At 31.4% G+C, this 24598-nt stretch overlaps 3 protein-coding genes across 3 annotated transcripts; 1 reads left to right on the top strand and 2 right to left on the bottom strand.

Moving 5' to 3' along the window:
* The first annotated feature begins 300 nt into the window (after positions 1–300).
* Positions 301–5256, top strand: LOC114378217 (ubiquitin-like modifier-activating enzyme atg7). Its single transcript, XM_028336772.1, has 14 exons — positions 301–573; positions 748–965; positions 1065–1256; positions 1352–1406; positions 1520–1614; positions 2287–2476; positions 2570–2669; positions 2793–2937; positions 3013–3171; positions 3260–3448; positions 3621–3770; positions 3851–3966; positions 4111–4267; positions 4937–5256. Exons 1-14 carry the CDS (start codon positions 453–455, stop codon positions 5108–5110), a joined length of 2061 nt encoding a protein of 686 aa, XP_028192573.1. The 5' UTR covers positions 301–452; the 3' UTR covers positions 5111–5256.
* A 902-nt stretch (positions 5257–6158) lies between these two features.
* LOC114378218 (serine carboxypeptidase-like 40) lies at positions 6159–10971 on the bottom strand. Its single transcript, XM_028336773.1, has 7 exons — positions 10447–10971; positions 8958–9065; positions 8584–8858; positions 7370–7624; positions 7058–7266; positions 6763–6868; positions 6159–6586 (listed from the first exon to the last, which is right to left on the bottom strand). Exons 1-7 carry the CDS (start codon positions 10820–10822, stop codon positions 6425–6427), a joined length of 1491 nt encoding a protein of 496 aa, XP_028192574.1. The 5' UTR covers positions 10823–10971; the 3' UTR covers positions 6159–6424.
* A 3962-nt stretch (positions 10972–14933) lies between these two features.
* On the bottom strand, positions 14934–17669 carry LOC114378118 (EEF1A lysine methyltransferase 4-like). Its single transcript, XM_028336663.1, has 8 exons — positions 17218–17669; positions 17008–17121; positions 16852–16920; positions 16709–16728; positions 16561–16613; positions 16418–16448; positions 16230–16311; positions 14934–15488 (listed from the first exon to the last, which is right to left on the bottom strand). Exons 1-8 carry the CDS (start codon positions 17399–17401, stop codon positions 15283–15285), a joined length of 759 nt encoding a protein of 252 aa, XP_028192464.1. The 5' UTR covers positions 17402–17669; the 3' UTR covers positions 14934–15282.
* Between the last annotated feature and the right edge of the window lie 6929 nt (positions 17670–24598).

The following is a 24598-nucleotide window of genomic DNA, read 5'->3' on the forward strand; positions in this document are numbered from 1 at the left end:
AACACATGCTCTATAATAAATTTATGGATATACAAGTAGTTATAAATAAATATTTAACAATCAATTTATTTATTATAAAATTAAATTTTCAATAATTTTTTACAAAAAAGTTATTTTTTTAATTTGAACCGGACTAAGAACCGAGATACTCAATACCTAAGAAATACGAGATAATAAATTTTAACTGGCTAGACTATGATGAAGAGTGGAAATTAGAGATTAGGAAACATCTTTATTCTTGGTTAGATTAATTTATTGGGCCGAAAAATAAAAAGCCCATAAGAATCTGAGCATGTACGGCTCGATTAACAAGAACACGTTAAAACGTTGTTGACAGAAGAACGCGATTGAATCCCCAACCAAGAACACGACGATGAGTTCTGCTGAAAATTAAAAATCGAAATAAATCCGTTAGGAAGTTGTTGAAGTGGGTGGAACCCAACGAAGCAGAGATGGAGGCTTTGCTGCAATTCGCACCGATGCAGAGCTCCGTTGATGAGGGTTTCTGGCACCGTTTGTCTTCTTTGAAGCTCAACAAGCTTGGCATTGACGATTCTCCAATTCCCTTATTCGGTTCGATCTTTAATTTCAATATAGCTATTCTTTCTTTGTTTTCACTTTAAGATTATGATAGAAAGAATAAGCATAATTGTATTTTGCATTTTTTTTTGCAATTTTTAGAATTGCAATATGATGCGAATTATAGATTGGCTTCATTCATCTTAGAATTCTCTGGCTTGATTGCAGGTTTTTATGCACCGTGCTCTCACTCTCAAGTATCAAATCATTTAACTGTTTTAGCTGAGTCTTTACCTTCTGAATTGAGTGAGGCATCATTAATCCCTGAACCCAGCCGCGGCAACCGGAACAGGTGTTCTGTTCCAGGGATACTTTACAACACTAATACTGTGGAAAGCTTCCATGCACTTGATAAGAGTGACCTGTTGAAGAAAGAGGCAGCAAAGGTTGACAGAGACTATTCTATTCCATTGTTCATATAGACAGCACTAGAGAAAATAAATTGAATTGAAAACTTTTGATCTCACTTGATGTTGTTAAATTAGATATGGGATGACATTCTAACTGGAAAAGCTGTGGAGGACTGTTCAGTACTTTCAACATTCCTTGTTATTTCTTTTGCTGACTTGAAAAAGTGGACTTTCAACTACTGGTTTGCTTTCCCGGCTCTGATGCTTGATCCTCCTGCCACTGTGGTTAATCTAAAGCCAGCTTCTCAGTGGTTCAGCGCAGCAGAGGTTCTTTGAGTTTCATTATTCTCCACTCAATACATTTGTTTCATTATACCATTACTTTCTTCGGTTTTAACATTATTTGTTTTGTGGAATGCCAGGCTGAATCACTCTCTGCAGCTTGTAACGAGTGGCGTAGCTCAAAATCAAAAACAGGTATAGATCTCTTAATTTCCTTTCCTCAAACATCTGGAGCAATCTCATTAGTCCGTTCTGATGTTTTCTCTTAACTTGGCTTGCGTTGCCTAATAATAAAGAATATGTGGCAGATGTCCCGTTTTTTTTAGTCACTATAGATCCAAACTCACGTGCTACTGTTAGGCTTCTGAAGGACTGGGAAGCATGTCAGAGCAATGCTCACAAGGTCTCTTACTTTACTTTAACTCTGGTTATAATAATTAAAGGTTTAATTGAATTTCTGGTCGTTCTGGTTTAGACTTCGAGTCTTCGAGTGATTTTAGTCCCCCAAGTTTTTTTCGAGCTAATCAAGCCCCTTGAATTTTCAAATTAAGCAAATTTAGTCTCTCCGTTGATTTTCTTCTATTTAATAACCCCAAATTATTATTTTTATCCTAATAGTTGGTGATTTATGATGGATTTGAGATATGGAATGATTTTAAAGTTTAGAAGAAATTTAGTGGAAACTTGATAAAATTTAAGGAATTCTATAAGATGTAAGATTAGAGTTTAGAAGAGGATTTTTTTTAGATTTTTTATGTTTTGGATGGAATTTAATGTTTTGGTTGATAAGTTTTGAGTAGAAGATAATTTAATTGTTTCAACTTGTAAAAATTTTGAGTATAAAATGAGAATTTAAAGATTTTAGGAAGAATAAAATTTATGAGGGGACCAAATTTCCTTAATTTTAAGCTTGATTAGCTCGAAGAAAAATTGAGGGACCAAAATTGCATACAGTCCAGACTAGAAGGATCACAAGTGTAATTAATCCATAATTAAATGCAGTCCTTATGAAATTGCTTTTTGAATGTGAAACTATATATGTCCTTTTATGAAATTTACCAGATTCTATTGGCAGATCCTTTTTGGATTTTATGACCCATGTCATCTACCAAATAATCCTGGATGGCCTCTTCGCAACTTCTTAGCACTTATTTCTGCGAGGTGGAATCTCAACTCTGTTCAATTTTTCTGCTACAGAGAGAACCGTGGTTTTGCAGATATGAGGTTGTCCCTTGTTGGTGAAGCACTGATAACAGTTCCACAAGGTAGAGCTGCATTGATTGTGTAACCACTAACTGCTTGTTGATATCTCTTTTAATTTGTTTATTGGGTTTCTAACTTGGAAAGAGTAATTATAGGGTGGAAAGACACTGTGCCTAGTGCAGTTGGATGGGAACTTAATAAGGGGAGAAAAGCTCCTAGGTGTATAAGCCTTGCGCAGTCCATGGATCCAACCAGGTTTCTTGCCTGCTTTTTTTTCCCTCTTATCTCTCTTTCTCCCTCACCCTTTTGATCTTTCACTCCTGTAGTGCTACTTGTTTGTCAGCTTTGCTATTTTTTGTATTATCATCTTTTTTCCAGGTTGGCCATATCTGCTGCAGATTTGAATTTAAAGCTGATGAGGTGGCGTGCTTTGCCTTCTTTAAACTTGAATGCCTTATCTTCCATGAAGTGTCTTCTCCTCGGAGCTGGAACACTTGGATGCCAGGTTGCGCGCATGCTTATGGTGAGTGTTCAGAGAATCCTATTGTTGCTTTTATCCTTCAATTTGTGATAACTGAAAAAACTATTGCTCGTGCAGGCATGGGGTGTTCGAAAAATTACTCTAGTTGACAATGGAAGGGTGGCTATGTCTAACCCATTGAGGCAGTCTCTTTATACTTTGGATGACTGTCTTAATGGTGGGGAATTTAAAGCTACAGCAGCAGTTGAAAGTCTTAAACGGATATTTCCAGCAGTGGTAAATCATCAATCCCTAAGACTTTATTTATGCTAAACCTGATAATCACATTTTTTTCATTACTGCATGCTTTTTGTTCTTTTTTCAGGAAGCAGAAGGCATTGTTATGGCTATACCAATGCCTGGACATCCAGTACAAAGCCAGGAACAGGACAGTGTGCTTGATGATTGTAAACGTTTGTGTGATTTAATTGATGCTCATGATTCCGTTTTTTTATTGACTGATACAAGGGAAAGTCGATGGCTCCCAACACTTCTCTGTGCCAATACTAACAAGGTTGGGTCAGTTTATTCTCATAAATGGCCCATATGTCACTAATTATATCACTGGTTAATAAGATTCACATTTTAAACTGAAGCATATGCTATGATTGTTATCCAATCTATAGTTTGATTGGGTATTTTTAACTTACATGCTTACACATTTATTATTATCCATCAATCTGCAGATTACTGTTACTGCTGCATTGGGGTTTGATAGTTTCTTGGTTATGCGCCATGGAGCTGGTCCTTTATCTGCGGATATGCCAGTAAATAATGCAAATGGAAAACATAGATTGGGCTGTTATTTCTGCAATGATGTCGTGGCACCAACCGATGTAATTTCCGTGCTGCATTGTGTGCGTTATTTGAACTAATGTAACATAACTGATTCATGTTGGCTTTCTGCTCTCTGCAGTCAACATCCAACCGCACTTTGGACCAGCAATGTACTGTGACCCGACCAGGGCTAGCTCCTATTGCTTCAGCCCTTGCAGTTGAACTTTTAGTAGGGATTTTGCATCATCCTCAAGGGTAACTCAGCAAACATTGATTTTATGTACAAGAATTTTGAGGCATTACAATAGAGAACCAAAGAAGAAATCCCATCTGCTTTGCTTTATTTATCCAGCATGGCAGCATGAAATTCAGATAATTAATTGACTATTACCTTTTCAGGATATTTGCCGAAGGTGATATTAACAACAGTGTCACTGGAGCTACTGAGCAACCTCTTGGTATTTTGCCTCATCAGATTCGTGGTTCCCTTTCTCAATTTTCTCAAATGACCCTTATAGGTTACTCCTCCTCCAGCTGCACAGCCTGTAGTCATACAGTAAGTCTGGGTGCTAAGTAGTGTCTGTTATTTTGTAATGATTCTTCTGCAATTAGTTAGCTTTGTATGCTTCCCGTTACCTGCAGCAGTGCTTTGGATGTTGTGCCTAGAACAACACCTGAGTATGATCCCGTGCTAACAAGATTTAGTACATAACCTTAGTTTAACTAAATTTAATTGTTAAATTAAAAGAATAATTACTTAGACTGAGGCATTTTCTCAAATTTATTCACTTAATATGGGGAACCATTAACATCAATCAGTACAAAGTGGAAGAATATTTCTTTACATAGAGGAAATAGTGGAATAAGAAATTGGAAAAAAGGAATTGAGCCAATAGAGGGAAGATTTGGGGCTGTAATTATCAAAATTATAACTTGCAATTATCAAAACACTTTTATGTCCTTATATCTTTTGTGTATTTTAATTAACAAACACTCAATAAATAATCACTATGCTGGAAATTTGGGGACAAAAGTTGCATGGAGAACTGATCAGAGTTCGCTTTACTAGTAGCGTGTGTACTGTCCTCATTTGCCTAGCTTTATGCAGCAAAGTTTAATGGATATACACGAGGATCTGCTATTTGCATCTCAGTTGATCTTTAGCCTGTTGAACTTATCATTACCATTTTCTTTATCACATGATTTTAAAATTGCAATCATTCAGGTTGTATCAGAATATCGAAACCAAGGAATGGAGTTCATACTTCAAGCAATTAATTATCCTACCTTCCTAGAGGATGTCACTGGACTGACAGAGTTGATGAAATCGGCCACCTCGTTGTCATTGGATTGGGACAAGGAGATAGACGAGGAGGAGGACTGTGTTGAAATTCAATAATCAGTCAGTTATACATAAAACTAATCTGTGCAATTTATATGATTTTTTTTTGCTTTTAGTACCGTACCTTATCAAATGTACAAAACTAATTCCATGTAATTTATATTCTTTATCAATGTCAGCAATTCGAGTTTATTATGCATTTACTATACCTTTTTCCTCGCTAAGTAATTCGACTATTTGACTAGGAAATGAAAAACCCATCTTAAAGTTAGAAAGGCATGGCAGAATCTTCCACTCACTGAATGTGCTCATCTCAAGCAAACAATACAGTAGGTAATTAACTCATGTTCTGCATAATTAAATCAGAAAAGGAAACTCAGATGTTTCAGTAACCGTTATGATTTATCTTTCTTAATACCAGTTCTTTTGCTGTTCAAGGGTGGAGGATAAGCACTAAATTCATATTTTTATTACATTTTATTCTTTTTGTTTGTATTGACAAATGACAATGTCCTAAACCTAAAACACAACGTAATAAGGAAAAAGGATGCCTGCAAGGTATATACGCAACATGGGCTGTTCAGAAAAAGTTGTGATGAGATTAATGTGTTGCCAAATGGTTTGCATGGACATGAATACGTTTTATTTTTTATAATTATTGGAATTGCTATGAATACAAATTTGTACAAGAGAAATATTATTTAACGTCATTTTGATTAATATACCGTTTACTGTTAATTATTAGCTAAAATAAAATTCATGAAACTTGTTAAATAAGGTAGGTTATACTCCCTCCCTGTTCAGTGTTTTGTTCTTCCAATTTAGGGGTTTTGTGATTAACCGTTTGGGCTGGGTTATTCTGTCCAATTAAATTGATTTGGGGTTTGATCATTTGGCAGGGCAAAATTTTATGAAAGAATAATATTGATTACATATTTGGGAAACCAGTTCATTGCGTTTATAGACAACAAGCTCGGTAGGACATGCCACGCACGAAAATAATGGGGTGGTCAACTTGTCACTGATTTTATCACGAATCTAAGCACAATAGTATTATGGCATGTATATCTTAATTAACAACACTATGCAAGAAACCATCACAAAGTTGAGTAACGGTGTTCTTTTTCACCAATACTTTCATAATCAAACTATTTTCTTTTTTCTTTGAGTGCGAGGAAGTTCAAAGAACCTAGGTCGCCATGTTCAATTTTTGGCGAGAGCTTATAATGATATTTACATGAGTCTTACCAATGAAAGATCACCAACAAGAATAGAATCCAAGAAACCCCACTATAATATAATTGTATTTATTTTCCTTAAATTAATAATTACCACAATAATTATCGAAAACAGGATTTGAAGAAACTAGTCCTAGTCCTTTCTTTTGGGAGGACCAGGAAGAGGAGTGCCGTCTAAGAAATATTTTATCAAAGTTAGGGCTCTGGCTGGTTGGTAACTTGGCACTTGATGCCCTGCTTCCCTCACCGTAGCTAATCTTAGGCCTCCCTTGTATATTTCTACATAGCCACCAACCTGTGTCACACCAAATGCTTTATTATGCTACAAATTATGATTAAAGATGTTAAAGTAGCTACCAGACTTCATAATTATTCTTTCAATTCAATGTCTGATATGAATCATTAGCTATAATTCATTTACAACTATTAGCTATAATATAGACATTCCGGGTGTAACAGTATTTAAATTACCTCTCCATAGGAAAACCAAGGGTGCCAAGCAGTTTTAATGGGAAGGTTCATCTTCTTAACTGAATACTTGGTTGATGTAATAGGCACCCTTCCATCCGTGTCACCACTGTACCAAACAATAGATAAATAATCAGAATTTGTGAATACATACATCTACAAAAGTTAAGGATGTATTTGGCTGGAGCAGTAATTGGAAAGACACCGAAAAAATAGTTGTTAAAAGACATAGGAAAAGGACAAGTTAATTGCTAGTTTTAACAAATACTACAATATGAAAGGTGAATGAAGAATTTACCTGAAAATCCAAACCCTGAGGCTATTGTTGAGGAATTCATGTAAAAGTGGAAGAACTGTTGAAGCTTGATCAACCCACTTTGTTATGACATCGCTACAGGGTTCCCAGTCATGTTTGAGGTTGGTTACATTGGCATGGAGAGCCTCTTGAACATCTTTTCTATTAAGATATGCATACACATAATACTCACTACATGGATCAGTCACAATCTGCAAAACAAATAAACATGGCATCAATTCTAGTGAAGTTCATGCTTCATGCAATGTTGAGTTTTCTAAAATCTATTAGGCCAGCCAAATATTTGAATCTTACTGAGTTCCTTTTTGGCAGGGATGTGAGATTTGCATTCTTGCATAGTGGAGCATAAATATTGTATAAATCAATGTATTCAATATCGTCCCCAACTTCATCTCCGGCTGCATCGCACACACTTTCCTGAATCTTTGATGATGATGAATGACAAGCTTTGTTGAGATAAGCTGCTTTGTCTGAGATGATTGCATGGCTAGCAAGATAATCATACAGTCCGTCCGAGTCAGTTTCCTCGTTGATCACTGCATTCCCAATCTGCACAATGTATATAATATATTCTTATATGTTACCTTTGTTCTATTCTTGTAATTAGTTGTTCATCAAACTATAATAAGAATCTCAATCCTTCATCATTTGACTCTTCTTTTTTTCATAAACTCAGGAAAAGTTGTTAAACACTCCTTTCTTGAATTTATTTCTCACCAAAGTTTTTTTTTTCAGGTACCAAGAGTTGTTTTGCATTTATAACGTTTATTTAATTATTATAGTGAAAACAAATAATTGATAAGAATATAACAATTCATCCTAACTTATGGCTACCTCAGGAACTCCACTTACTCTTGATTTTTTTTTTCTTCTCATTTTTGTTAATTTTAAAATCTATTTATCTCCCTAACTTTGTAGCGTTTAAATGCTTGGTTGTTGTCGAGCATATGGCATCGGTGAATATTTTGAAATGCATACCATAGAAATAAGTTAATTAGGATTTAGGAGCACCAATAATAGTATTTCATTTTTCAACAAATGCTATGGTGACATAGTGACCAATCTACAATGTGTCACCACCCTGTACACCCATATTGGGACGGGCCTAAAAGGAAATCACGTCTGGTCCAGTCCAATAAAGAAAACCTTTACATCTAAAGAATCACGTCACTAGTGACATATCACAAAAAACTAGAAAGTTATCATCTCATCACAGACCAAGGATTGGAATTCCACGATCTAAATTTAATAAACCAATCACGAGCCATAAACTAACTAGATTTTGGACCCACCCAAGGAGAAGTGGGTTGGTTCAGACCCAAATAGGCCTGTGAACCCAACTCTGATCTGAAAAGCTTAATTTCTTCATGAAAGCAACAAGAATTTAGAAAAAAGCCTATTCAACAAAACTATAATTAAATTAAGATAGGAGCCATCAATTATATTCTAGAGCTAATTAACACATGCGTCAATAACAGTTGCAGAGTAAGAAGGAGGTGGGCACATACCAAGATTCCTTTGAGGTTGATGATTTTCTTATTTGCCTTTTTGTTATGATAGAGAATGTTATGTGCAAGTTGAGGCACATAATGCCCAGCATAGCTTTCCCCAGCAATATAGAAATCTCTGTCCTTATATTCTGGATATCTCTCCAACCAATTCACCAAGAATAAATAATTGTCTGCGGCTGTTTTCTTATCTCCATTGTTATCATAATCTTTTGATTTGTTTGAATAGGAAAATCCTACTCCAGCAGGTGACTCCAAGAATAAAACATTTGCAACTTCAAAATCCAATTGAAGCCATAAGTGAGATACTTGAAACGATTACTTTATGTTATAATAAAAACCAAAATGGGGAATTTTCATTTTGGTATATATACCTTTGTTCCAAGAAAATATATTTCTGTGTAGTGTTTTGCCATCACTGTTTACTCGAAAAGGTCCAAGTTCTTGCATTGCTCCATAGCCAAGAGATGAACATCCAGGACCTGAAAAGTTAAACGATAATCTATCAACCACAATTATATACAATTAAGTTTATTTATTTATTTATTTTTCTGGACATTATTATATTCATATTTGTACACACAAAAGCATGGCGTTACCCTACCATGTAAACAAGCAAATGAGGCTCGCAAGTTGACAAAACATAGTATGTTGATCATAATGACCAGTGAACCAGCCATATATATACAATAATTTAATTCGTATTCACTATGGGTTTAAAAGAAATTATAGTATACTATACTTAAAAATGGAAAATGGTCATTTTAAACTTCATATTAAAGACAGGATTTGAACACAAAACTTGTATTCGCAATTAAATAATTTTTTCCGTAGACACGAGTAAAGATTTTACTATCTAGTTAAGTTAGTTGACACTTGACACTTTCCTAAAGCCAATAAATATTTATATTTCATTAAAAAAAACATCATTGGAGACGTATATTTATTTATAAATAGCTTTCACATGTTCTTCGTTACTAGTACTTATTTTTAAGGACGGTAACAATACAATAAATGCAAAAGTCGTCTAGATGCTTGAATTATGGGATTTGAACACCTGCTATCACGGAAGCCACTGGTTTATGATCAGCAGAAAGAACTAAGATCGAACCATTCTCTGACATAAATTAGTAAATAGAATAACTATAACAGCTCATGTCTCTCTCCTGATGTGTACAAAGAACTGTTCATTAACAATAATTTCTGGTCGGTGCATCAATTTAGGCAGTTTAATTAAATTAAAGTGTACAGTATAAAAAATATGGAAGTCGTGTAAAACATTAACTATGATTCAAAGTGACAAGAATATTGAATTTGAGTTTTTTATGAGTTTACTTGATTAAAGTGGACTCAAAGTAACTCCCAAATAATGAAGCTTCAACTAAAAAAACATAAAAAATAAATAAAAATACGTGTGGTTATAAGCATTGCGGGTTCATTTGGAGCAACAATTGTCATTTAATTGACACATCACTTTCAATAAAATCAATAATTTGTTGACGAGAGAAACGGAGAAAATTCTCATTGCGAAGGAAAAAGGAGAAACGTCTCTATAGGATGTATTTAGCAAGCAATTAAGGCCAGATTCTTGTGGATTTTGTGTGGCATATTTTGGTTTATATGTAAAGTGATGTGTCCCTTAAAATAGGATGAATTGGAGGCAAAGAAACATTTACATGTGCATGCGTGTGGGCGCACACACACACTCTTAAACGAAAGTGTGTAACTAACAGCAAGGCTTTTAAATTCAAATTAACATAGTTTTCATATATGTTCAAGATGCATTAATTTCATGGGTTTGACCTGGTCAAGTTTCCTATTGAAAACAACAAAGAATTAGATCTAAGATTGTTGGTAATTTACCTCCATTGAGCCAAAGAAGAAGTGGAAGTGTTTGTTTAGAACGTTGAGCTTCAACAAAGTAATAATAGAAGGCACGACCAGCCACTTTATCCACAGTGACATACCCTCCATACTGAGAAAAACTCACAGGGGGTTGTCCTGGAAGACTCTCAATTCTATCTTTCTCTTTGAGACCCTCTTGAGAGTGAACAATGTCATCATAAACAAGCTCCTCTACCTCAAACTCACTCCTATCAATTTGTGAATTTCCTCTGAACTTGGTGGACTTGTGCAGTTTGTTAAGAGCTTGAACTTGTCTATTTCCATAGATTTCAGCCACAAAGAGTGAAAGAATGAGAAGGGATAGAAGAACACAAGTACTACTTGCTTTGCCCATTGTGTCTTTCTGTTGAGAAGCTCACAGAAAGAGTGGCAAATATATATAGGAAATGTGAGAACAGAATTGAGAGTGGTATGGCCTATGGGGTTTTGGGGGGTATATAATAAGCCAAAACTATCTAGCTGTTTTGTATCACCATGGCCATGACACTATCATATTATAGAAAGGTGAATAACTCTTATAGATTTTTCAAAGTGTAAGATTGAGCAGCCCAAAATTGATATGATAAGGGTGTGGGCCAATTTTAGCGGCCAATTGTGTTAGGCCACATGAGTGGATTTTAGGGTTATAATTTTAATTTTTTAAAATAAGTAACACAAAAATCCTAGCTGGAGAATGAAATTGTATAACTAAGACCATAATTGTCCAGCTTAACGGTTTTAAGAGTTAAATAACTAATATCCTGTTCGAATAAAAATCTTATCATTATTTATTATTATTGATATAATTTTTAAAATGATTATTATAAAAATAAATAAATTTATTATAATATGTGATTGAATAACAGTATAAAATTATCTTTTACCATTTTATATAATATATTTTTTCATATTTCAATGCAGAGAAATAACTTTTTAATATTGAAAGATTTTTTTAATGGTTCCCTTTAAGGCTTAATATGGGTTTTGGGAGGAGAAGAATTGGTTTTTTGCAAAGAGAATGTCAAAAAGGAAACCCAAGTGGCAAAAGGAAGAATCCATGTAGGAAGAAATTAAAAGCGGTAAACTTTTTTCCCGTAGCTAATGATAATTATTCAATTTCACAATCACTTTATCTATTAAATTCAGGGTTAGGATAATAATTGTGCGCATTTTTTACTTTTTTAATCGTGTCATTCCAATGAGTCTGCTTTTTCAATACAAATTTGCTTGACATGATTTGTGTAAATTACGGACACAGCGAATAGAAACGACATAGAAAGGTGGGAGAAGAAGGATGAAGGAAGATTCACATTGCTGAATCATTAGTGATGCACATGGAAAGTGGGCCCCATTAGCGGTTCCAAACACACAGAAAAGTCAACATTTAGCTTGTTAATTGTGATGGATGAATCTCTGAGATCTTAATTTCTTCTTTAGTTCAATTTAGCATGACAAGCAAATTTTAGCTCCAGATGTTTAAATTCCAGTGCCGTGTGTCATCTTTACACATAAAAGTTTGCACCAAAAATATTTCTATCAAATTTCACCAAAACAAACAACTAAGTTTATTGGAGGAAATGTATGGATTCAGAGATTGGAATTAGGGGCATTTGGGATTTAAACCTAAAACTTCATATAAATTACCCAAACTTCTCACCACGATGAAGGGTGACATAAAAGCATATGAAATTCTATGTTTGTCTAATTTATATAAAGAGTTATATTATTGATATAGTACTTTTACTATATTTTTTTTTTCTATCGTTCTTCATAACATCAATCCTTTTTTCTTTAAAGAAGACGTCAATCATTTTACTCATACTTTTCTTTCTTTTCTCTCATCTTTCTCTTTGTCATATAATTATACAAATGTATAGTACATGCAAATACAATTTTTGTTGTATTTAAACCCGGTAGGTGGTTTCTTTTCCAACATCCATGATCCTCCAAAAAATTGCTGGATAAGGTACTCCTGCATTTGTTTGTGGCTTGAACATGCATTTTCTGAATTTCATGTCTTTGTTTGGTCTAAAAACGCTTTCGAGTTTAACAATGCAACGAAACCATAAAAAATCTTTTATTACGTGGGATTTGTTTCTAATAAAGTACTCTATCTTAAAAATTTGGTCCCCAAATTGCTTCAGAAAAAAGTTTACTGCTGCATTATAAAAAAATCATTAATTGAAGCTTATGCTGTAAGCTTCAATAGGGGAAGAAAACAGAGTATGAAGTAATTATGAGCAATCAAAAGGAACAAGCACTATCAACTGCCACATTGGATGCTTTGGAGTGTTCTTTTCATTATTTAGTATATTAAGAAATATTCCACCATAATAGCATGACTAACCAAGATTTATTATATAAATTTAATATTTATGTGTAAAACAGTTTTATATTATCATCTAATTATAAATCATATTTAAATTATGTTAAAATAATAAATTTATCATATATGATAAATTATGATTGAATGACTGTTAGACTGTCTAAAAATTTTTATACTATATGTGTAAATCCTTTTTCTCTTATTATGTAATGAGATAAAGAGATAACACATTCTTTGCCAAAAGTAGGAGCCTCGTATTGTTTAAATGTACTAGCTAATTTAACTTATACAAAAAAATTACTTAATGATAAAGAGTCGAAATTAAATTGTCACCCGTGCCGTTCTTTGAAGTGTAAAAATCTAATCAATCCCAATCACTAGTCTCTTGAACTCAATAGGAATTTGCAAATCATTGAAAGATATAAGGAAAGAAAAGGTGTCGTATTATTTGTACGTGGGTTCCATTGTTTTTGTATGTATATCAAAATCAAGGAGACATTCTTGTCACAAGAAGCACCAGTGCTCTAAACGGGAGAAAAGTTAAAATTGTATTTGTCCATATTGAGCGCGAGTCACGGTTTTCACTACCTAAACAAGCATTAACACGGCTTTTAATTGTTGGGACCCAAGCTAGCAAAGCTTAACCTGTTCCTTAGAAATTCTTTAAGCGTTTTGCGTTTTGAAGAAAATAAACAGATTCCAGACGGAGTAGTTTGAGATAGCTTTACAGCCCTTCCAGCACGATTAGTTAGCCGTGTTAGAAAAATATTCAGAAAATATTTTCCCCCGTACTTATTTGACCAAAATAGCCAATTAAATAATCAACTTTACACTTTTAGAAAAATAAAAATCAACTTTCCAGTTAAATTTTGGTCAAACCGTCAAAGTACTTGAACCTTTTGGTCCTAAAAGTACTTTTTATTTTTATTTTTATCAAAGTCAAGAAAGCAGAATGGCTTATGGTGTGTTGGACTTCTTATTCTGATCCCTTTTTAACCCTTCTCATTGATTACAGTTTAGTTTTGGGTCTGTTAGTCTCTAGTGCCTTTAACACTAATATTTTCTCTCACTTGGGCTTCTGAGCTTTCTTCGGCGGCATTCCATGTAAAAAACGCCCGCTGAGAGGGTTCGGTTCACTATTGAACCAAACACGCTAGAAGTACTGTTTATTATAAGCTATATAGTTATATGATCAGGAATAGTATTTTTGAAAATACTATTATAAAATGTTATTTTAGGATAAACTAAAAAATATCCATTTGGTTAATATTTAATTTCACAACTCACAATAATGTTTTCCAAAACCAGAGTGAGCTCTCAATCCTCATAAATCTTTGATTTTAGAGGATCTGGCTAGGTGTAGGAGCATTGAGTATCGTGACATTTCAAACTTTTTGCAATTTAAGAAACTAGCTCCAGAAGTTATCATGTTTATCTTTTGATTTCAACAAATGTTCCTAGTATTTAGAGATAGGTACCTCCAAAGTCACATTTCATGTCATTCGGTGGAAGAAAAATCAGGCAAGATTGATTTCTCCAAAATCATAATAAGAGTTGAATCATTGATATAACTTATAGGAATTCAATGTTCTAATCCTATGATACCTGCCGTTTATTTTATATGATAGAAAGTGCCGATGGGTAAAGAGCTACAGTTGCTAAAAGAGCCAACCCACTTTAATCTGTTTCCCCAATACAGTACTATTGCCAATATATTCTTACTCTATGCACCAATAGCACTGAAATGGAGAATAGAAAAATGAAAATTGATAGGCATGAAATCAGTGTCACACCCTCTACGTGTCACACTAACACATGCACATTCTTTCCAAAACCATCTCTGTCTACTTCCTACCGCAATCCTACGTTCTCGCCTAATGGAATATAAGGAGGATACATGTATGCACATTTGGAGATTGTTTCCAGGATTTCAACCTATCATCTCTGGGAAGTGCCTTATTGTTGCACTAAGAGTCTAAGACTCAACCTCTCCTAAGGGAATTGTTTATAAAAAAATCTTAGATAATTCAAGTATATCAAATGTCCAATCAGAAAACTTCAACCCAAGGAAGGAGGATTAGAATAAACCATGGCACGAAATCCAGTTGAAAGTGTATTAATGCATTTCCACAGCTCATGCTAGGACAGAAACGTATTATAATAGAATTCAAGCTTGAGGCAAAGAAAACGCCATTTACATGTTACAACCACAATCCATTCATCCAGACAAAATCACGGGCAAAACAATACATTAATCAGTCAATTTGTCTGATTTCTTCAAGATTTTAATAATACCAATCATCTCTACATGCTAGCTTCATTACTCTAATTTATGGGAATAAAATGCTATTACAAACAACACATTGATGGTGGTAACTTGTCCCAGTGGTACAGATGACAAGAACAACCACTTAAATGACTATGATGCACATCAAAGTTTGTGAAGAGGATAAATACTACCTTCATCAGTGCTTCAATGTAAGTCGGATCTATAAAACATCAGCTGTTAATTGGTATGCAGGTATATTTTCTATCTCTGTGTCATTTATCTTTTTACAAACATATATATAGTGAGAATCTGGATCTTCCAGAACGAAATCTGCTGGAAGTAAGCCCTTTTCAGTAAGAGGGATGGGCTCCAAGTATGATTTTCTTGATGGTGTACTACTCTCGGGCTTTTGAAATCCTGGTCTTGCTGCAAGGATTTAGAGAATGTATGCATGATAACACTGAATTAAAGCCCCACAACTATTAGGAAATTAGAAATCTTATTGTTTCTTTATATAAATTCATGAAAGCATAATACTCTTACAAAAGAATCACCATAATCATAATTAAGAAATGAAATTATGAAACAAGTTGATTGTGCTATTTATAAATCACTTAACTTTCAAGTGAATTCATGTTTCAATTGGGTGAAACATTGCTTAAATTATTATATATTTATATACCCTCAATTTTCATTAATTCTTTACATGTTCAATTCAATTAATTCTCCTTGTTAAATATCATTCCTAACAAGCAGAACAAGGAAATCTTAATTAGTTTTTGGTAAGGATACCTGCAAGAAAAGCATAGTATCAACTCTCTAACATTCAAGATTTAACATAACAGAATAAACAATGATGACAAGAACAATAATAAGGCAGAAGAGATAACAATACTGGAAACCGTGTTTTCCAACTGTCAAAGGAAATCTTGATACCAACCACAAAGATCTTCTATCTAGCTAAAAATATTTAATTTTCACCTAGCTTTGCTCATTATCCAAATAAGAACAGAATCAAAAGAAATCTTCTTCTGATCCTCATTTGGCATACATTATCCAATATGAATAACAAAAACAAGTTTAAAAGGACAATTTATCTACATTTAGTGATGAAGAAAAATGCTTTTTTTTCCATTTCCAGTAAAGATGAAAAGGGTGAAATCTTACGGATATTATACAGCGTAATTTTCCAATTGAACACCGGTCTGCTTATATGAGGCATCCTTACTGTTGGATCGCCATATGTAATCTGAAACAAGTGACAATTTATTAATTCATTATACTCTCGAAACTTGCAAAACTGATTTAGCACACTGATACAAAGAAAGTCTTATCCATGTAATGCATAAGATTACCAAAATATAGGTCCCTCCAGGTTTTAGTAGTCTGCAAAGAAGAAAATAGGCATAATTAGGGAGAAAATTGAAATGAAGTGTGTGACTATTAAAAACTTCTGTTCAAATCTGAAGAAATTTATTCTCATTAAAGTCTATACAACCTACAAACTTCGGCAAGCATCTGAGCAGCACTAATTGGAGCATCAGTACCACACTGAAGTACATAAAATAAAAGCAAATTTGAGGATTATAGCAGGCAGAGAAAAAAAAATGGGATAAATTATGAGAACAATCAGTGAAGCAACGTACCATCAATGAATCGAGAGTTCCTAGATCAAGCATCAACAAAGCATGGGGGCAAAAGTAGCATCAGTATATGAATTATGAAGCATAATGCATTCTAGATTCCAATAATTTAGAGAAAAGTTTGTATTGAAGAGAGTAAGTGATACCTTTATCAATAACACCATCAAAAGATTCATCTGGAAACAAGCTCATATCTCTGACATCCATCTGCATGTCTATTGAGATTGATGAGATGAGGAGTTTAGTTAAAAGGTAAGAGATTATAAAAATAAAGAAAAGAGTCTTATGAATGAATTAGATACATTTTAGCTGAGGGATGTACTCATATTTTGTTCTCATCATGTCAATTGCAACAGAAGAAATATCAATATTGACGATGTCCTCGTAACCATCTTTGACCATATCCTCAGACATAACTGTAAAATACGACAGTATTCTTCCATTTAGTGAAGAGAAAATGATTAAGAAACCCTAAATAAAAGAAGGGAGAGAAGGGGAATTGTAGTACCAACCAGCATTGCCGCAACCAACCATGAGAATCCTGGAAGAAAGAGGGATGAAATTGCGAACAAAAGGCCTGAGAGCAGAGTAACGCTGGTACCAATCGAAGGAACCACCCTCTTGGATGTAGCGCGCGTCCCAATACCCAGCCTCGCCGTAGTTGTACGTGTTGCAGCTTGACACGTCCCTAAACATCTTTTCAATCTTATCTTATCACGGTGTGTAATCGATTATGGCTGGTGTGTGCTTCGAGTGGAATACGCCGGCGACTCACAACACCAGAATCCAGATTTTTTGTTTTTGTTTTTGTTTTTTTTTTATTATTTATATAAATATAAATACGAGAAACTCTTCACTCATCAGAAAGTGTTTTGCGTGGGCTTCAGCTTCCGTTTTGCGTGTGGGCCTTGGGTTCTAGATACAAATCCTTATCCAGCATTCATTCCTTCACGATTCATTCACCACTTTCAGAATCTCATCACTAAAGTCCTCTCCTCTTCTCCTCTTTGCGCCATCCACTTTGGGTATATTCATATTTGAATTTTTCATTGCTTCTCTCTAAAAAGTATCATGCAGTGATAAATTCATTAAATTAGTTTTGAAAACATCAAAATATAAATTTAATCTCTGAGGAATGAATGTGTAAAAAATATAATTAATTAAATTATAATATTTAAAGATTAATTTAATGATAATTTATATTTTTAACGATTAATTCAATATTAAATTATAAAATTTAAAATTAATTTATTATATTTTTTTATATTTAAAAACTAAATTAATAGTTTTTTATCTTTTCAGAATTAGTTTATAAACATCTCACATATTCAGATCAATTTAACTGCTTACCTATTTTTTATTCTAACAAGTCGTACATGTATCAATAGTCCTACAATATCAGGATTCAAGTTTAAGTTTAAGACCATAATCATTCACCTAATATTATATTCATTGAGTGATCAAAATATAAATGTATTTGTCAAACATCTTTCAATATATATTAGAACAATTATTTTGAATAAGAAGATTTTTAAACATTATTTTTTATTTGTTTATTATAAATCTAATATATAACTTATATATTTAAAAATATTCTATTATAAATTTTAATTATATCTTGAAGGTGCATAAAACTAACTACTTTTTCGCATCAAAAGATTAAGATAAAATGTAAAAGTAACAAAGTATTATTTCGTGAGAAACGTGAATCCAATAACATAAATATATACTAAACCAAACATGCTATAATATATAGATGATTTATTATATATATAATATCAAACATTAACTTTCTAAACTATTTCATGTATTATAAGATTATTAATTTACGAGTTTATAATAGTTATTTTGAAAATTATACTCACAATAATTTCTAATTAATTAACAGTAGAAAATACATAAAAAATAAATTACTTTTATATGGTAGCATGGAATAATTATTTATCTCAGATTTCAGCTAAACCGAGTGACAACTGACAACACCCCTTGTCAATTTTCGTTAAATTAAAAAAAAAACAAAATAAAGTAAAAGTAGTGTAATAGTACTTATTTAATGGGTGAGAACAAAAGGCCAGAGAAACTAGAAGAAAGGGAACACTGCACTAATATGCCATGCAATGCAACCAGACTTGTTTCCTTCATATAACTCAAGCGATGCCACCGCTCGTAGAAACCAGTTTCTTCTTTTATTTTTCTTTATTCCGCATGCGTGTGTTTACCGTTCAATATCAAGTAACTCCGCACCTTTCACCATAGATAATAATAAAAATAAAAATGCAGTGTCTCCGACACATTCATGCACGTACAAGCTTTCTATCGCAGCATTCTTCCAGAATCTTCCACGTGTCCCGTCCCATCCCTACCTTTTTATTAGGCCACATCGTTATGATTTTTACTCGCAGATTAATAATTTGAGTAAGGCCGTTTGCTTATTGTTCTTACTACATGGCACTAGCTAGTTGTAACTTTGTTGTCATATATATTATATTTTACTTGTTAATTAAAGCAAATCATGTACTAGTAGTTAATTCAATTATAACGTAAAGAATATAAATATATTTTGAAATATAATATTTAATTAAACTTTAAAACAAATTTAATAATTTTATTAGGTTTACGGACCGACCTAACCTACTTAGAATTAAATTTCACCGAAACAGATCCAATCAAAATATATACTATTTAATTAGATTTTGTTAAGTCAGGACATAGTTTGGTTGAGATGGATATATTTTGATCGGTGCACCTGGCTAGGAAATTCGTAGACCCTTACGAATTTCTTCAAAGCTTTCATCAATAGAATGCAGAAGCAGGAGGTTAGAGGAGAGGAGAGGAGAGAAAGAGTGATGAAAAGGAGAAGGAAATAAGGGAGAAAAAACGAGAGGATTTAAGAAACATTAATGAGAAGGAAGGAAAAGAAAAGGAGGAAAACCCACCTCCATTATTGGCTCTGAACCACGTTTCAAGGTTGTGTAGGAATGTGAAGGTATCCTTAGATTTCTACACAAAGGTGCTGGGATTTGTTCTGATTGAGAGGCCCCAAGCTTTGGACTTTGAGGGTGCATGGTTGTTCAACTATGGAGTTGGTATCCACTTGGTGCAGTCCAAGCAAGAAGATCAGAATTTGCCTTCGGATACTGAACACTTGGATCCCCAGGACAACCATATATCTTTTCAGGTTTATATAAATTAAGTGATATATATTGTAGAATTTTTTAGATGATGTTGTGATCATTTACTTACTTTTTCTAGGCATCATGGGTGTCTTCAATTACAACTCCGTATAGTTATTTACTCAAACATTATATTTGTAAATAGAACTTAATTTATATTTTTCAAACCATAGTTTGGGGTGTAAATTACAATTCAATTATGTAGTTAGGTTGAAATGATATCAAAGGAAAGTGGTGAGGAGCAGGGTAAGTGTTCTTGAAAAAAAAAGAAACTTCATATTTAATTTATGAGAAAAAGAATACGTGTTTTTCCTCGTATATTTTATGTTTTCATAAGGACATGTACAAGAAAACAAAAAATGAAGGAGTATATAGAATAAAGGAACTAGAGACGGTTGCCAATAATTGCTTAAACGTACATGCATCAGAGCTGGTGGGTGGTGTGATTAATTAGCATTTTCTGTGGTTGTTTTATTGTATGTTAGCGTGAATCTGGAAGCAATGGAGAAAAAGTTGAAGGAGAAGGATCTGAAGTACATGAAAAGGACTCTGGAGGGAGAAGATGGATCAAATTTTCTTCGATGACCCAGATGGGTTCATGGTGGAAATATGCTACTGCGAGAATATGAAACTCGCTCCTTCTGATTCACTAAGCAAGATAAAGCTGCCAATGGATCGCCACACCCCACCAGTGGAGACAAATCAGAATAATCTTGCATGATGCTGGAACATAAACTTTTCACATCTTGGTTTTTAATCAAGTCTTTGTATTTGGAGCTCCTCATCGCCTCCTCCAAAGTTTGCTTCATTAGCTTTCATAGTACGTTTGCAACACTAAAGAATGTGATAGAAGAAGAGAAGAACATTCTTACGTTCATCACTTTTAAGTTGGATAAATTCTTAGTTATACACAAATCTAAAACATTATTTTTAGACCCGACTAATAAAAAAATTATAACTAATAAAATTAAAATAAACTGTCAAATAAAAATAAATTTCATATTCTTTCTGATTTCTCCAAATCTTTTTCCTGAATTTTTTTTCTAAATTTCATTAAAATGGAAATATATACATGATTGATATTCGAATTTCGAAATTATAATTTAAATTTCAAAATAATATATTTGAGTGGTGTAAGACTGTAGAGTAGCTAGTTTATTTTATTTTAAATAATAACTTTATTAATACAAATAAAACACGTTATTTTAAGCAAACTAAAGATTAATTTGTTGCCTGTTGGATTTATAATTTTAAATTTTAACATTCAATTTTAATTAGGACTTTTGGTAAACAAGTTTAATTAGGATTGATAATTATTACTGCAGTATTGAAATTCAGTGCATTTAAAAAAAAAAAGACATATTCTGTTTGATACATAGTTTAAAATTAAATTAAAATTCTAATCATAAGTGATTAATAATTTAAAAAATAAAATTATAAATAAATATTTAAAACTAAAACACGCTTCACAATAAATAAAAAAATATATGTGACTTCAGATTGAGAGATTATGTTTTTGTTAAGGTGGTGTGGTGACTCATTTGGTATAGAACCTATACCATCAACTTTCCAGACCAAAAGTTGGACCAATGATAATATCACGGTTAATTTTCCATCTACCAATTGAAATTACTTATTTTATCTTATAAATAATTTACTCACTTTAGAAAGATCTCAACTCACATTATTAATTTAAGCCTTTACTTTAAATAAGAATATTTATAAGGATTTTTTTTTTGTCGTGCAACTTTTTATTTATATATTTTCTTTTAAAAAAATATTATTTGCATCAATAAAGTTACTATTTAAAATTAAAAAAAAAACTACTCTACAGTCTTACACTACCAAAATATATTATTTCAAAATTTGAATTATATCTACCATGTTTAGAATACAATTTTTTTTCTTTTTTATTCTTACTTTTCCTTTTTAATATATGTTGTTAAATGCTTGTATATAATTCAACTCTAACTAAGAATATTAGAATAAAAACAGAAAGAATATACAAAAAATGTTTTAGCTGATAGTATGATTTATTGATTTTATTAGTTGTAATAATTTTATTGATTATACCTAAAAATGATGTGTTAGGTTTGTGTTTATTTAAGAGTTTTTTTTTTTAAAAAGTTTTAACTTATTAAATCTTTCTAGTTGAAAACAATAATATAAGCAGGACATAACTTGACAATATAATGCTATTATTTTCCCTCTTTTCTCTGTCGTCGGGAAACTTTTATCAAATTACATTTAGGGGGATATTATTATTTTCTATTTTAATAATACTAAAACCAATCAAGTTAATTTTCAAGTAGACAGCTGTGTGAATTTTTTCCATCTCATACAAATAAAAATTGACTTTTTAAAATGATATTTAAACAGAAAAGTATGGACTTGTAATTGTTAATTATAAAGTTAACAGAATCAAATTTAACAACTCATGATTAACATATACACGGTGTTTTATTTTAGGATAAATTTTATTTTAGTCTTTGTTTAAATCAATTAATTTGGTCCATATATCTTTTTTTTAAAATGTATCTTTTTGCACATTGATGACATAGGAACTAAATTCACTTATTTGATGTATCTAGTTGAAATTTTATGGATTAAAATTAAGTTTGACAAAAAAATATAAAAATAACAAGTATATTTTACCTTTTATTTTAACCCCAGCTATTAATTTTAAATTAATGTTTATAACTTTACACTTTTTAAAGTATATTTCTTTTTCTTTTTTAAACTAGTAATTGGACTATAAATTTTGAGTGCAAATTAAATGAAGATTTTTAGTTCAATCCAACAAAGTTTGTGTCATATTTAGGATTATGTCGAGTCACCTATGTTGGGTTTGGACTATCTATTTATTTCTAAACCTTGTTGAGAGAAAATGAGACCAAGAGAAGTTCAAGAGACTAAAATTAGTTACTAATTGTCTCAAACTTCCATTTGTTTAACAAAGGGTTTGATATTTATTTTGACAATAAATACTTATAAAAATTATTGTACATGATTCCAGATTATACTACCTCTGTCTTTAAATATAAAGTTGCTTTTAACCAATTCAAACCCTTTAAAAATCTGATTATTTTAATTAGGAATATTAAATTTGTTAGTAATTTGTATTATTTTTTTAATATTACTCTTAAAACTATTGGTCTTTTCAGTTATTTATTTTATATCTAATTAATTGATGTGTGCTAGTCATCTCCTTTAAACTTATAATTATTCGATTTATCTCATTAATTTATATTATTTATTATAAAGTAATTAAGAATATTTTGGTAAAAAAAATATTGATGCAAAAAATAATCTTATAAAAAGAAACGAATAAATTTAAAAATAAATCTTACCATAAAGGTAGTATTTTTTAGTTGCATGTATTTAAGATGTTAGGAGAATTTTGAAACTTTAATTTGTTTGACATAAACTACTCACCATTACAATACATGTATTACATTTTATAATTTTTTTTTACAAAACATTTTTTACTTTTTCAACTACATATATTTGTAATGCTATTGGACATTTGTAACATTAACAACTCATTCGATAAAGAATTAAATATATAACTATTGTTATTGTAAATTTTATAAAATTATAAACGAGATTATCTTATAATATATAAACATTTTTTTGTATTTAAAACAATTATAATGATTGTCATAGTACATATCACCTTTAAAATATAATTTCTATCATTTTATTTATTGCACTAAAATAAACATATAAATAAAAATAACTATCATTATCACAGTGTATTTCAATATCAAATTTTGAATAAAAGTTTTTTTAACAAAAAGGTGATTTAACTAAAAAATATCAAAACCCGCATAAGTTGGATATGGATATCAAATTAGAAAACTGAATGAAATTCAATTTATTATGGCCCAACCATTATAACCTGTAACCCGTGATAAATTGGATAATTCATTTTGACATTTCTATTACATATTGTGACACTTTACTTAATCTTTATGTTTAATCACTTCACGAGCAATATTTTGTTAGAAACAATAAAATAACTAACTTTGATAGATCATAATTGAAATGGACTAAACATATCACATTTGAGATAACTTTATAATATGAAACAATCAAATAAAATAATTAAATACAAATTTGAAAACATTAAAATATTTATAATTTGTATTCTTTAAATTTCATTTAGATTTCAGATTTTTATCTTTATTTTTTAATTTATAGTTAAGTTTATTAATTTTTTATTACAATATTTCTATTAAATACTTTATAGATTATTTATCAAATATTATTTAATATAAGTTGATATTATTTGAATTTTTGAAATAAACTATTTATTTTCTTTTTAAAATACTATTGAACAATAATATAGAAGTATTTAAATATTTTGTCTTTTGCAATTTAACTGCTAATATATATAATAAAATATCTAGAAGTTATATTTTTTTTATTAATTGAAATAATTTTCAACATTTTTAAAATTTTAAATGCATACATTTAATAATTTTATGTATTATCAATATATATAATAGAATATTTAGAAGTTGCTTTATATTTTTATTAATTGAAATAATTTTCAACATTTTAAAAATTTTAAATGCATACATTTGAATAATTTTAATCATTAAAATAAATTTATGCTGGTTAAATTGATTTACATAATTGTAACGAATAATTAATTTCACATATATCTTAGTTTATTTAATTGCAACGAATAATTCTTGACTAATTTAACATACTA

Source organism: Glycine soja, chromosome 12 (genome assembly GCF_004193775.1).
Source record: "Glycine soja cultivar W05 chromosome 12, ASM419377v2, whole genome shotgun sequence".
NCBI lineage: Eukaryota > Viridiplantae > Streptophyta > Magnoliopsida > Fabales > Fabaceae > Glycine > Glycine soja.